At 37.1% G+C, this 15,983-nt stretch overlaps 1 protein-coding gene across 1 annotated transcript in view; it reads left to right on the plus strand.

Annotated features, from left to right (window-relative positions):
* PYGO1 (pygopus family PHD finger 1) overlaps positions 1-9,751 on the plus strand; it is a 24,713-nt gene extending 14,962 nt beyond the window's left edge. Inside the window, exons 5-6 of the mRNA XM_010572277.1 lie at positions 4,254-4,339; positions 6,097-9,751. Of these exons, the coding sequence (XP_010570579.1) occupies positions 4,254-4,339; positions 6,097-7,218 (1,208 nt within the window). The 3' untranslated portion in view covers positions 7,219-9,751. The remainder of the gene's footprint in view (positions 1-4,253; positions 4,340-6,096) is intronic.
* The last annotated feature ends 6,232 nt before the right edge of the window (positions 9,752-15,983 follow it).

Genomic DNA, 15,983 nt, shown 5'->3' on the forward strand with positions numbered 1-15,983 from the left:
GGGGCCCGGCCGGGCCCCGCGGGCTCCCGCAGCCTCCGGGGCCTTTAAATGCAAAACTCGGGGCGCGCTGCGCGCGCGGGTGTGCCCCGCGAGTGGAGGCGTGGGGGTGCGTGGCCGTGTCTCTTGTGTTTTTCTGGATGTGGTGCCCATTAGTATGCAGCGTGCATACTGTTGGTGCAAGGGAATACGTCGGCTGTGCCACATGTCCGAGTTGGTGTTGATGCGGAGCCCGTAAATTACACTTGAGTGTTCGCTCTTCTACCCCTGGTCTTGCTCTTGTGCTTGATTCTAGTTGGGGTTCTGTTTTTTTCGGGAAATGAAAGATTGATCGAAATAGCGTTCTTTATTAATAGCGCTGTTGTATGGCTCTAGTGAGGTTTGAAGTATGCGTTTCTTTGCAACGTGTGAGGAGAAGGGTAGAAATACGGTATCTCTTTTGACTTCGGCTGTGCAACTGACTTTAATGGCAGTAGCACCTCAGTCTACGTAGCAGTAGTTGTGTCCTTGTAGTCCTTAAAAACAGAAATGCATTTCTGAATGACATAATGAAAGATGCTAGGGTGACCGAGTTGGGTGAAAATCATGGCAAAATGGTAAGATCTGCAATTTATTGTTTCTCTTTTCCTTGCCTCCTGTTTTGCCCCTGGAATTCTATTGTTCGTGATGTTTTAAGCTTTTTTTAGGGTTGGGTAAGTGGGGATAGGTGTGGATTCTGCTATGTATGTTGTCACTGATTTACAGTTTGCTTTTCTAAAACTGTTCTAGTAACAGCTGGATTGCAACCTTGAGAATGAGAGAATGAAAATACGCAGCAGTGTTACAAAGGAGACTGGGATTCATTAGACTCCTTCACTCTCGAGCCCTGATTCTGCAAACATTTAAGCACATACAGTTTCACATGCCAGAGTTACCCACCGAGTTCCATGCAATTACAGCTTAATATCAAAACTGTTTACAATATCAGGGCCACAGAATAGGCTCACCAAATCTGGTTGAAATTAGACTCTTTTTAGTTTTCTCTCTATAATGAAAAGTTTATTCGACCATTTATGTTTTTTGGGAAAATGTTCTTACTGAGATAAAGCACTGCTTAAAAAGACTCTGGCATCCATCCTGTAAAAACCCAGACAGAGATTTGTCAGTGAGTATGAAAATACTCCATAGTGTATTTGCAGTATGTTAAGTATGGTGTAAATTACATGCAAAGTCATAATCTCTTTATATGTAAATAAAACTACAAGTTGCAGTTCTCCTGACTAACAGTGGAAATATCTTGTCTTGTGTATGTATGAAGTAGACAAGGATACGGGACTTAACCTCTTTTCCTTTTCCCAAATGTAAATGGGTGAAATACGTTTTATCTGTTATTTAATAAGGGAATAGTTATCAAATATGTATTTATATCTCTAGATCCATTATGTATGTGATGTCCCAGTCAAAAGGATTGTATTTTTTCCTGGAAAATTAGTCTCGTACAATGAAATAATTTTTTGCACCCTTAGCGCAACATTCCAAAATGCTCAGTACACCTTTTAATATAAGTCTGTGTGGTAGGTACCAAAAGTGACTTTCTGGAAAGTTTATTTTGGCTGCATGAAAATGACCCTTATTCACTCTTTTTTTGGAGGTATGCTAGGACTAACATTCTGTTTCCTTTCATGTATAAATTAAATCATTATAAAATCCACAGGGAAAATATAAGTTCATAGGGCTAAATTAAATCATTGGCCTCACACAGTGAGAACTGCAAATACAAAAGCTTTGTACCTTTCCAGACATAGGACTCAGTTCTGCAAACCTAGGCATATGAATGGCTTCGCCCATGTAAGTAATTCATGTAGAAATCGGTGGAACTTGTCACTGGAATTCTAATATTCATATGCTTATGTTTTTGAAGAATGATATCCCAGAGAGGGAATTTATACATAATTTTATAAAGTTTTAACTTATGCTACTGTACAACAGCACTTGCATATGATCCTCAGTATTCTACTTGGTCACAGATTTACTAATATCTGTGCTGCTAGTTGTTGAATTTATTAAAAGAAATCTGTATATTTATAATGTTTTGCTATCAGTGGTTAACGTTCTTTATGCATTAAGAGTACAGGACCATGAACAGGAGTGTATTTTACGCAGTTGTGGGTAATAGTGTTCACAGTACAATCTCCCACTGAATTTATGATAAATGTGTAGGAATGCTGGAGAAGAAGCTAAAGGAAAGTGCAGGGACAGTTCTGGGCAAATAATTTATCAAGAAGATGATTGATAGACTTGGAATTTAAGGGAGATTTGCCATCATTCTTTATGTAAAACTTTATGCTGTGATTATTTAGTATTTACAGTTAATGCAGTGCCAGTGCTTCATAGCATGCCAAGTATATGCAGGATTTTATATTCTAAATCAAGGCAAAAAGGACTTTTTTTTTTTTTTTTTTAAGAGTAATCCCTGGTTACTCTAATGATGGGTTACACTGCGATATGCTATGCTCAAGCATGAGTTTATTCTGAGAACATGATCATGACTTCATGCCTTAGTCTTTGAAATTCAGACTTAAAATTTGATGGGTGTTGATTTGGGATGTCCACGTATCTTCCTTATGTATAATGAAAAATGAAATTAAATTTCAACAGTGGCAGCCAAAGCCGAAAGGAACTTATTAAAGCAGAAGCAGAACTGGATTCTTACTTGAGGTAGAACTGGTAAATTCCCTGAAACCTCAGAAAAGGAGGGGAGGAGGAAGGAAGTGCTAGAAGTGAAAATTTGCCAGGCTTCCTTTGATCAGGAGTATTTGACATAACTATTGGATATTTCAGTCTGTATACAGTAGGTCTGCTTCTTCCCTGTGAAAAGAGATTTTGTGTTACTTTATTGAATAGTCCTAAAGCTGGTTTAGTTGTCTGCTGAGAATACTTGTCTTAACGTAGAGTGGCGTAATATCATACATTATGCTTCTTTGCGTATTACTATTGATAATTCACAGTTATCTTCAGGTCGCCTTTGGTAATAAAGACAAACCCATGTGTTCAGCTCTATGCTTGCATCTTGGTAAAGTTTGACATGTATTCTGAATACGAGTTTTAAACAAATAACAGTAAATTTTTAAGGTTGGATTGCCCACTTCTTACTGTCCTATACTGTTACTATTTTTTTTTTTTAAAGAGCAAATAAGTTATTATCTTAACAGCCCTGGGAAAAAAAGAAAACAGAATTAACATACCGTTTCTTAATGTAATGATGTTAGTATCTTAACACGTGTTGCTCTCATATCACCCCAAAGTGATTTTCATACTTCAGCTCAGGGTTTTCTTTGTGTTCCCATATGGTGGCAAACCCACTTTAGCCCCATGAAGGAAGGCCAACTGGGATAATAAGGAATGTGCTAGATTTTTTTTTTTTTTTTTTTTTTGGTCTATGGTCTAGCTAGGGTTTTAAAAATGAAAGCCACAATTTATACAACCTGGGCAGCTTGTCCCACTGTTATGAACGATGAAGAAGAATACCAGATGAAGTACAGATATCTCTTTGTATTGCTCAAAGTCAAGTCTGATTGAGCGATTGATAAAATGAACATTCTCTACTTCTTTTTGTGCCAGAGCATCCGTGCTCAATTATTCTATGAGGTTTCTGCAGAGTAGGGCAGATTCACTTAGAGCCCCTCTCATTTTTGGCAGGTGTCTTTTTTGTTGGATTGCATTTAGTGAAATTTCGATTTGATAAACTAGAGATCTGTCTAAACAACATAGGTTTTCAGTGGTTTGCATTCATGGATCTATTACTGTTTGCTTTTCCCTTCATGGCGTATTGTAATGTACTGTTGTATATTGGTGTAGTGAGTTTGATAAATGCTATGTCTGTGAAAGTTAAATAGGAGGTGAATCTTAGGGGTAGTTTTCAGCAGTTCTTTTGAAAGTTTTATGCATTATGCAAACAAGAAATACTTCTAACTGGTGAAGTGGAGATGTTAAGAACCAAGGGACAGATAAACATAAAATAAATGGAAATGTTTATGCCAACTGTAATGAGCACGAATTGGGCATTAAAGTGGTAATAGAGTAAGATAGCTGTATGCAACGTATGCTAACTTTTACCTCCAGATGTTCACTCCTTAAGGATTTGCAATGTAAGGCACCAGAATTAATGCAAGTTCAGTGTTTGTAACAGATATCTGTTGCTATGACAGACAGAGGCAAACTTAAAATACAGTCTGTAAGAAAACTAATGCAGTATTGCACTGATTGAAATTTTGTAGGTGGTGACAGCGGATTGGATGGGTTAGGAGGACCAGGAGTACAACTTGGAAGCCCTGATAAGAAAAAGCGCAAAGCAAATACACAGGTAAATTCCCTTTGGTTCTTTTGATTCTTAATAAATAGTGCACTCAGATGTTGTTTGCTGCTATGACTGTCTTGCATTGTTCGGAATACCAGTCTATTCTCACAAGTAGCAGTTACATACAAAATATTTCATTTGTACTGTGAAGTTGAAATCTTGATAATACTAGTTATTCTCACTGAAGTTATTTTAATCTCTGTAGGTTGCCAAAGACCTATAAAGAGAGGAGCACAGTAAGACTGCAACAACTTGTATTTTACCATATGGATTTGATTCAGACACAGACTTTCTTTTAATGACTTTGTAGCCATTGGTAGAAATCTGTACAGCATGAGTAGTTGCTGTGAGACTACTTTTCCTCTTACTTTTATTCCTATATGTGTAGGTTTGTGGGCTAATGGATCAGTACAGTTTGTTAATGCTTTGACCAAACTCTTGGTATATTCCCCAAGTAATTTTCAAGCAAAAGCTGTGAGGCAGGTTCGGCTCCTTTCCAGTGAATCCCTGCAATTTGGCATTTCTATACAGTTTCTATTTTCAGAAAAGAAGCCTGAATACAAAACATCTAAAGCAATTAGGTATCTGTAGTGCAGAATTTTCCTTTGTGTGTTCATTCAGCTTTGAGTGAGAGTATCTGTTAATCTGGTACTGCCCAGTGAGAGTAATTTTGTTTATGTAGGTCGAACAATCACTTTGTTAGGCCTATCCAGATTCCATTGAGATGTGGATCTGTTTCCTTAATTTTTGTTTTGTTTTAAAGTAGTCATGGTGAAACATGCTCTGAGAAATATATTCAGTTAATTTAGGGGTTTCAGACCTCTTTCTTGGTGGAGCTTTCCTGTGTTCTGGAATGGTGATAACTCTAGAGGACATGCAGATTAGTTTCCTCTCTTTTTCTTACAGGTTCAAAATTTGCAGCACAGCAGAAATTTTTTTTGGGGAAAAAAAATGTTCAGTCTTAGTTTATTAGTATTTAGGAGGAAAAGCTTTCTGTGAGCACAGTTACTGTGAGGGTGAAGCAGCTAGATGTTCCCCACAGGCTAGTCTAGAAAGAAATTCAATTGTATGGCTACTCTGATGACATTTAAACAGCCTCTGGGCTCCATTAAACAGTTGATTATGCTCTGTAACCAGAAATCCTTGTATTTTATACCTACAGACTATGTTTTGCAGACCTTCCACATCACTGAATGCTCATAAGGGACACCTCTATTTGGTACACAGAATATAGAAAATTCCTGTATGCAACTCCTGTATTCTATATACCGTTTTTAGCGTTATAGTAATATTAGGTTTGTATACCCTCATAGAAGTCAGGTGTCTTAAGAGATGTATATTCAGTAAAATGAACCCAAAGTGAAACTAAGGAAATGCTTTAAATCTGCTCTTCAACATTCGGAAATATTTTGTGCCTGTGTTTAAGTGATATATGGCTTTCTGTATTGTTGGTTTTCTTATGTAAAAGATTAAGAAATAGAAGTCATATATCAAGTAGTATTTTCAGAAGCATAGTTGTGCAATTGCACAATTTTTAAAACGCTGAGATTACTATAAATCACCATGTTATGTGGAGCCCAAACTTCTCTCTTGCTTCTGTACTGAAATTTCAGACAGCCTGGCAGGGTACAGTGGGTGAGCTTTACACAACAGCTGAACAGTTCTTCTAGCAGTAGTACTGCTAATCCAGGACCTTTATGGTTGGTCTGTTTTGCAGGGAGATACTAAAACTAATTTAAATGTTGTATTTAAAATATTTTTAGGGATCATCATTTCCTCCTCCATCTGAATATGCTCCACCGCTGAATCCAAGTTCTGACCACCTTGTAGCTGCAAATCCATTTGATGACAACTATAATACTGTGTCTTATAAACCACTTCCTTCAGGAAATCCATATTTTAGTAATCCTGGTTATCCTGGCTTTGGAGGCTATAACACTTTCAGAATGCCACCTCACATGCTGCCCAGAGTGTCCTCGCCATATGGTGGTTCTTACTCCCTCAGAAACCAACCACATCCCCTTCCTCAAAACCCTGTGGGAATGGGTTTTAGCCGACCCCACTCTTTCAGCTTTGGTCCACATGATAACCCAGGTTTTGGGAATCAACCACCTTATAGTAGTGGTCAGATAAATCAAAATGTCAATATGCCTGGTCAGCATTTCAGACCAAATCCTGGTGAGAACTTTGGTCATTCTGGTCAGATACCTCACCCTGACATGCCATCTAACTTTGGTCCTGGAAACAATCCAAATTTTCCAAATTCTCAGCTAGAGTCAAACCATTCTTTTGTTCCTCCACCAAACACGTACAACCAGACAAAATCATCAGCTCAAAAGCAAGACTTTAGTCAAAGTGCAAGCAAGGCATCCAGCCAGAACACTGCTGCTCATCAGCATCATCACAGGACAGAGGACATTGTAAGTCAAGGTAACAGTGACCTAAAAAATGTTACTCGAAACAATGTGGTAAATCAGGATAATAGCCATTCTAATAATGCTGATAACACTAATGCTGGCCATTCAAATGGGACTCAGAGTAAGTCCCGCCAGCCTCGAGGTACTGCTGAAGGATGCAACTCTGAAAAGAGCAGCAAAACACCCCTTCATCCCAGTCGTCATGGTCACTCGTCCTCTGAACCCGTCTATCCATGTGGGATTTGTACACATGAAGTTAATGATGACCAGGATGCCATCCTGTGTGAAGCCTCTTGTCAAAAATGGTTTCATCGGATCTGTACAGGCATGACCGAGTCAGCTTATGGCCTTCTTACAGCAGAAGCATCAGCAGTATGGGGTTGTGATACTTGCATGGCTGACAAAGATGTCCAGTTAATGCGTACGAGAGAGACTGCAGGACCACCTACATTGAATACAGATGGCTAAGAATGTGAATTGGTGGTAGTGGTTGAAATACTTGCTACGAAGATTTGGTTACAAATTGGGTACTTCGCTTTCTGCAGACAATCGGTTGTGTTTGATTGCTGTCATCTTTTTTTCCTTAGTCTGTTTTCATTCATAAACTTCCATCTCAGCTTTTGTACTCTTAGTTTTATGTGTGCAAATGTTTTACAGGATGGAATGTTTTTTTGTTTCTGATTAAACTGTAAAACATAACTGACAATTGATCAGAAGTAGGATGTGCATTGACAATTTTACTGAAGGCAAAAATGTGCCTGTATGAATACCCCCTAATTTGCTGGTGTTAATGTGTTAACTAACACTAGCATTTAGTGCTTGATTTTAATGGTACTATATTTGCAAGTACTCATTACTTTTTTTTTTTTGAGTGGGGGGTGTGTGTGAATGTCCATTACTAATGTTCTTGCTGTCCTTTCTTTGAATATAGTGGAGATGACATGGAGGAATGTGCAGTACTGATAGTTTTTATTTTAGGGAAAATACAGAGAATTTCATATGTGCTTTTTCCTATTTTTGAAGTAAAGCATTAACACACTATTCAAAAATTGATGACTTCATGCTTAGTAACACAATGAAACCTGCTAACTCTTACGCATTTATATTTCCTCGAAAAGACAATGATCTCTTTTGATTTCTCAGCAAATACTTACTTGCTGAAGACTCTTGCTAGGTCTTGCAGTATTTGGAAATAGTTACAAAATATGATTACTTTGGAAAAAGAACACATCAAGTTTATGAAGTCCAGTGCTTTAAATCCAGAGAACACCAAAGCTAGGGTTGCATAAGTAACTATTTATCTGAAGCACATGCATTAGGATACAGTCTCTGCATCTGTCACAGTTGTGCAATCATGCACCTCTCTCTCATCCTTTCTCATTGATGGTTCTAGCCTCCCATCTCTGTGCTGCCTGAGAATTGTGAATGAACTAGTGCAGGGAAAGTCCTGCCCATCTTCTTGGGCTTTCAACTAGAGCCTGCTTGGTCATCCTGAGCTTACACAGTCAACTTGGCATGAAGGAGGGTGCAAAGCAATAGAGTGTGCTCAGCACAGGCTCCAAATTGCAAGATAATTTGGCCAGCAAAGTCTTAAAACTGAATTCCCACCACTGCCTCAGCCAGTCCTGCAGTGAGGGGGTGGGAAATCTAGGGTGAAGAAAAATACAGCTTTCACATCAGTTGAGTTTAGTTTACATCAGGAGCAAGTAATAGGAAGTTTAGCTTCTTTGCTAAACTTGATATCCTACTGACAAGTATGAATGGCAGCAGAGCTTCAAGTGCGATGCTAAGAATTCTATTTTAATATGGGTAATTTGATCTTATTTTTGATCTCAAAAATACCCCCCTCTTTTTTTTTTGTTTGTTTGCTCTGTTGTGGGGAAACATCTAGCCTTGAAGACTTCAGCCTTAGCAGTGTGATAAAGTTGCATATGCAACTGAAAATGAGTGTTTCTGTATAGAGAAGTGTTGTTTTAACTTAATAAAAGGTGGCGCTGTAATAACAGACTCTGCTTGTAATACCACTGTGCTGGCAACTTCTAGTTTTTAAACAGTCAGCAATTAAATCCTATGTTGAGCATTACAGGTACTAGTCACGTTCCTTAATGTGATAAATTGTTCAGATCTGTGGTGATGAATGATGTAGGAGCCTATACAGAATACAGTTGTCTGTATGAAGAGGTAGTTTTTATGGTAAGCTATGCTAATGAGTGAAAATTAAGGTCTGTTTGCTAGTTCACCAGTGTATTTGATTTTAAATGGGCTCTACTGTGGTACTTTCCTGGAAGATACTGTGCAGATCAACATAACTGTCATTGTTTTGTTTTAAAAGTGAAAAGTTTTACGTACTGTTTTGCTGGGGAAGTGCAGTATTGCCCTCCTTTTGTGTCTTGCCTCTCATCAGGAAGAAGGAAATAATTAGTCTGAAGTGTAAATGACACAATTCATATCTTGAGGATTTCCTATATGGAGATGTAAAGAAAGTGTAATGCAGATCCAGAGCTTCTGTTTTCATCACTATTTGCTTTATTTAGTACAACTTAATCTTGTTTTGTTAGAGGTGTGATATTTAAAAACAACAAAAAAACAATGAAGCAACAACCTCTGTTAGAGAGATTTATTCTTCAGTAGTTTTCTGAATGACTGACTGTTAGAATTTGCTTTTGGTATCTAAAGTAGAAATTAAATCAAACCTTGTTTAGATAGATCTGTTCCTCTAGGAATCAGTTTTATCTCTGCAACAATTTGCATTGTGAAGGTAATGGAGCTGATTTAGACCTACAGCAATGTAAATGAAATAAAAAATTTTGCTCAGTGAAAATTCAGCAAAAGCTCCAATGATGATATTGTTACCCAAGCGTACTGTTTACTATACCTTTCCCACTCCCACACCCCATTCCTGTTGTGAGAAGACGTTCAGGGCATTTGTTCTCAGAAGTCCAATCAATGTTTTAACATTTTGGAGCCGACATTGTATTTAAAATAGCCATGTATTTCTTAATCTCTTCCTCAACCCTACCTGAAGTTAGGCAAGTGTTTTCTATATTAGCTAGCAAGACATAAGAATTTAAATATAGTGTTCTTACAAACTTAAAATCAACTGGAATATCATTTTATAAGACCTTAAATTGTGTATTTATGAAACTAACAATTTATTTCAGTTTTTCTAAACTGGTACTGTGTTAAGTAAACTTTCTGTGTCTGTTAACCTACAAATTCAAGGCATTAGCAAATGCCAGTTATATCAAATAAAAACAAATTAACAACAAAACCAAACTTGTTATCACACTGATCATAGAGATATGACTGATTAGGATCTCCAAAAGTCATCCAGCCAATATGCTTGCCCTACTGATACACTCTTGGCATACCTGGACTCTTTTATCTATAGAGAGGGTTTTGGTTTGTTTTTCTCTGCATGTATTGACTAGTAGTAGTTCAAGTATGCACAGGAAAAACAACAATCATGTTTTGTTAGTAAGGTACTAGGAAAACATCAGCTGGTTAGAGTTAGAAATTAGTTATAGAAGGGTGGGTGGGAGGGAGGGTTGATTAGAATAGGTGAGTTTTTTTGTAGTACTCTACAAGAAACAATTTGTATTCAACTATCATATGCTTCTTTCATTACTAGTGATTTAGACTGTACTGGTGCTGCACACCAAAAATATTGCAAAGTTTTTGTAAATCTTACAAACCTTAACATTTGGTGGGAAATGCCTGTGTCCTTTTGAAATAGCTCCTCATCGTGGTCAGAAATGCAGCCCCTATTGCCCAAAATGTTCTCCCCCTGCCAGCCCCCGGCTGAAGGAAACAGATATAAACTGGATTGAACTGTTCTTAATACTTAGGTGTTTTTTTTTTTTTTTGCCAGAGACCAGTTTTAAATGAGAAAATACATAATTTGCTCTTTAAAATACTTGTTTTATTGGTGTCACAGTAAGTGACAGTGCTGCTTATAGGCTAGAGGGTAGATATCAAAAATCCTGTTTCTGGCTGTTTTACTGATCCCTTCTACAACTGGAGACAAGCAAGGTTAACTGTTTGTGCCTCAATCTCTTCTTTCAGAAGATGGCACTAATGCTTACTTCCCGAGGGTGGTTAGAGGCCTAGTTATTATTTGAGATCTTCAGATGAAAGAGACTAGAAAAAAGTAATAAAATTTGCTGTATTTAAAACAAAAATATAATGTGGGGGGCTGTTCAAAGAAGGACATACTTTGTGACCTCTGAAGTTTTTCATCTGAGAACCAGTTTTGTAATCACATTTTTCAGGCTTAACTTCAAGCATGTGAGAATTAACAAAGTCAGTGGAACTGCATGCACACAGTCAAGAACATTTCAAAGTGTTTGCAGTTTGGGGCCTATGCTGTTTGCAAGTGAAATGCTTTTTATGGTTTGAGATTTTTACAAAATCAATGGTGTTAAAATGTAGCACCTTTTTAATATTTGTCTTTATTCCAACTTAATACAGTAACACAGCTGCATTAAATATATCCCTTTCATTTTATAAATAAACATTGCCTGGCAGTAGAAGTATTGGTGTAACATTTTTAAAAAAGGAAGTCATGCTTCTTATCATGTTGTATGTGACTTAAATGACTGTTTCATATTAAAACTAATCTTTCCTTATGTACTGCTTAAATATACCTGTTTTGGGATATCAGTTCAGTACTTTTTATACAATCTTGAATGTGTTCCACATTGGTGACATGTATTTTTGCAACAACTTTTTTGTTTTGATTTTAAATTAGAGCATGTCTGAAGTAATACATGCATTAGTGCTGTGGTGTGTGGCAAAGTTAATGTATGTAATTCAAATTGGAAAAAAGTTTCCAGACTTTGTCCAACATTAACCCTGTGGCCAGGGATTAAATTACTATGTAATACAGATTATTTCATATCACGATGTGTTTTAAGCTACTCTATGAAGTATGTGAAACATTATTGTTTATGGATTGGTAGCTGGCATGGTATCTTGCATAGAATGAGGTATGAGAGATGGTAGCAATTCATGGTAATTAAAACTGACTACTTTTCAGAACATGCAGCACTTAAGTGCATTGTCATTTTGTTGCCATAACTGTTAGTATGAATTTCTTAATATTATCCACTGACAAATGAGTGAACATTTGGTAATAAGCTCATGGGTGTGAAAATTCTATTCTAACACTCTACTTGGTTTACAAAACATGTAATTTTTGTATCTATTGGTTGTGATTAGATATATGCAGGAGGATGTAGAACTGGATGTATTTTAAAGTTATTCTGCAATTACTAAGTTTTGTCTGAAGCTTTCTATATTAGAATAGATTCTTCCTTAAAATTGGAAAATAAAGTGTACTTAGCAGAACTCTTAAGGCAATATAACTATCCTACACTACATCTTGAGTTATGCACATTCACTTGTTTGTATGGAACTCCTCTGATTTCTTGTTGGCTTATGCTTTATATGGAAATAAAGGGTCCCTTTAGTGCCCTAGTGTTGTGTGTCATCAGTTCTGAGTTAATTAATTCTGAATGGTGTTCAGCCCCTTAGAGGTGCTGCCTATAGCTTAAAGTATTCAATGTCGCCCTCAGTTTCCTGGTTCAGAAATGGCTTATCCCAACATCACAGGGAATACCTATTTTTGTATTGTTTGCTGTACATGATTAATTTTCCTCTTCATGTTCACATTGTCTGTCTCAAAATAATTTTTGATCCAACCCCACCTTTTTACACGGAGGTTTGTGCACTGTAATTCAGGAATTGCTGTATTGGAGACAGTTTGGGATTGGAGTAATGAGAGATGTTGTATCTATTCCTAGACACTCATCTTCTAAAGGATGGTCTAAATCTGAACTTCCATATAACTTACGGAGGGCAAGCTTTTAATATATTTCTTCTTTTTTTTTTTTTTTTCCTTGATAGTTTTTTCTGAAACATGAAATAATATGCAGTTATTGAGGGATTTTTACTTAAAAGACAGTCTGTCCTCCAAGCTTTTGTATGTGGCCTTTAGAGCAGACAGTGTTCTTTAGGGCCTTGTGACTTGGAATTTTTTTGTCCACATTCTCCTTTCAGTGTTAAAGATGAGTTGAAAAAGGCAAGTTACCAATCTACTGCCATCCAAACAGTGCAAATATAAGCTGATTAAGATTGTTGACATTTATTTTTTTTGTTAATAATGATGTGATATTTTACCTTTTAGAAGAACATATATCAGAATCCAATTCAAGCGTTCTTGGAAAATGTATATGGTAGATTTTGTCCAGCACTGTATGTAATTTGTTGCTTTCTGTTGTCTGGTTTCAGTTTCTTTTAAAATAAAGATAATTTTTGCGGGGAATTTGCCTGTTGATTGTATGAAGCTGATGTAATGCCTAGATTAACCCTTCTAATGTTTTGCCTGTGAGAATGCATTTGGATTAGGCATAATCCTGCAAGTAACAGTATGAGGTGGTATTGATCAGAAAAGATGGCTCCTGCCTCTCTTGGAGAGGTCCACTGTTCTGTAAAGGTATTAATCTGAAGTAAGTTCAAAGCAGATTAGAAGATGTCTTGCACCATAAGCCCCATTTCTTTCTTACAGGATGGGAGGGAAGGCTCAGGCACCATTTAGCTGAACAGATTTTTTAGAGCTTTCTGCACTTGGGAAGAGATGATGCAAAGAATTAATTATTCTAATTTATAAATTTATTACTAAGCTTTTCCTGTTTGTTGAAATGCCAGAACTAACACATACCAAATCAGTACCTTACCAATAATCTTTAAAAGCAACTGCTATGGGTGGTCCTAAGCCACGCATGCAAAACAGTTCATTGGAATAAATAGCAGCTCTTCTTAAAAATGTGGAGGGATGAGAGAAATGAGAGAGAATTTAGAAAGAATGGGAGGAAAAAAGGTTATTTATTAAATTGAAGACAAGAAAATGTAAACTATTTAAAGGATTCCCCCCTCTCCCCCCATATTAAAGCCTCTGAAGCCATTTAGAAGTGAAACAACCCCTGGAAGAGATGTATGTATTGGCATACAGAGTATTAGTAATATTATTAAGATTTGACTGGAATATAAATCTCCATCCTTCATAGCACAGGAGATGGGAATTTAAGAATACCAGGGAAAACTTTATCTCCTTTCACTATAAAGTTTCTTGCACTTTTGACTGATAAGTTAGTGCCAACAGAAGAGAGATCCTGAATGGACCTCTCTTTTGGTTTATTTTGCAAAGTGTCATAGCGAGAGCTCAGTCATTTGTCCAAGTAAGCTAGTGTGGTAGCTTGACCCTGGCTGGATGCCAGGTGCCCACCAAAGCTGCTCTATCACTCCCCCCCTCAGCTGGACAGGGGAGAGGAAATATAATGAAAGGCTTGTGGGTCGAGGTAAGGACAGGGAGAGATCATTCACCAATTACAGTCATGGGCAAAACAGACTCTACTTGAGGAAAATTAATTTATGTGTATGACATTTCTGGTGGCATTTCTGCAGATACACATCGATACAAGACTTTTAAGGTTGATCCAAAACCTTGCTCCGTCCCTTTTGTGTCCTTTAGCAGCTAAATCTGCTACTCCGACATAGGAATGTGTTAATAACATTTACTGTGTCTTCTACAAGTGAAAGACATAGCTTTGCATTGGAGGTGTAGTTTTTAAGTAAAGAGACTTCTTTGTTAATGTTACGGAGCTATTTTGTGTAACTTGAGAACACCAAATAGAGGTAACCATAACTGTGTCCTGTCTTGTAAAGTGTGTATACATAGTATGTTCTTTCTGGCAGGAAGAAATAATAAGCTGCTTCATTTCAGTATATTCTGTGATTAAACTAAAAATGACACCTGGATGACCAAGGCAGAAGACCAGCACTCAACAAATCTAAGACCTATTGTCCATGAAATGAACTCCTCAGAACTGAAGGATGCATTGTGGATGACTACAGCTGCATTCTGGAGTGGTAGGAGATTTTGAGTTACTATTATATTATCATTCTAGCCAATGCTGCTATTGGAACACCCTGCTTTAAAACAAAACAAAACATTATTCCCTCCAAACCCCAACTCTTCCATTACTTCATGTAGGAAGCAGGCAAATAGGATTTTGACTACTGTGTGCAGTTTTGGCCTCTCCATTTTCAGTATAGTAGAACTGGGAAGGCTTCAGAGGTCAGCAAGGAAGATGAAGCTATGTAAAAGAAATGTAAGTAAGCTAAGTGTCTTTCTAGGAAAAAAAGAACATCTGTTAAGAGTGGAGAAAGGTCCATAAAAAACTGAGTGGCACAGAAGGAATGTTTAGAACTTCCTTGTTTTCTCCTTGTCTACACTTGCCTGAAGTTTGTCTTGCAATACAGACAACTAAGAGATATTAAATAAAGGTAACACAAGACAGGTTTAAAACAAACAGGAGTAGTTTTGGTCTCAGAGAATCTTTCCTCAGCTTTTATTTACTTATTTTCTTTTACAGTTTCTTAGACTGATAGTCTGTTTATGGACACATCATGGTTTAAGTCTAGGTTCAGAACTATAAACCACAGAAGTCTCATCATTTGCTGCTGCAGCTGACAGCAAGGCTCCTTACACCATGGTGCAGATCCTACTGTAAGTCTGAAAATATGTATTGTGGAAGGTTTTAAAAAAAAAAAAAGTCACATGTGCCAAAAATACACAAAGGATTTTGACTTTCAGTTAAATCTCTTCCTTCTTGTACTTCTGAATGCCCTTGGAATAAGGAATTTAATTCAGTTCCCAGATTCCAGTCCATGCAAGCATTCATCCAGACGATATTGATGTAGGTGAGTGAGGGTGGAGAATAACCCAGCAATCCTATCAGTTACGATGGATTTCTTGCTCTGAAAAAGTTTTAAACCTCTGTGATATCCTTTCTCTCTATATATACTACTTAATAATAACCACTACTGTTTGAACATTACTTTGGAATGTAGATAATGGAACATAAAAATTAAATCTTCAGTGATACACATCAGAAATCTTAGCTAAAAGTGTGCAATGTTAAACTCATTTTTTCTTGGTCATATTTTAAAAGAAAAGGGAGAAAACTGGACTTCTTGGTTCTGGATTTTTTCCAAATAGTTCTAAGTAATTGTCTACTCTTGAGGAACTTAAACATACCTGGATGTTTATCCAAATGTGTTTGTTTAGCTTTCCTTTCAACCCATGTTCCCCAGAAGCAGTTGCTTTCTGTCTACTAGACTTTATTTTGGCAGATACAGTGTTACTGTTTGTTTGAGGAAGGTTGAGCAAC

This window comes from Haliaeetus leucocephalus, unplaced genomic scaffold, assembly GCF_000737465.1.
Source record: "Haliaeetus leucocephalus isolate CR32 unplaced genomic scaffold, Haliaeetus_leucocephalus-4.0 Scaffold339, whole genome shotgun sequence".
Classification (NCBI taxonomy): domain Eukaryota; kingdom Metazoa; phylum Chordata; class Aves; order Accipitriformes; family Accipitridae; genus Haliaeetus; species Haliaeetus leucocephalus.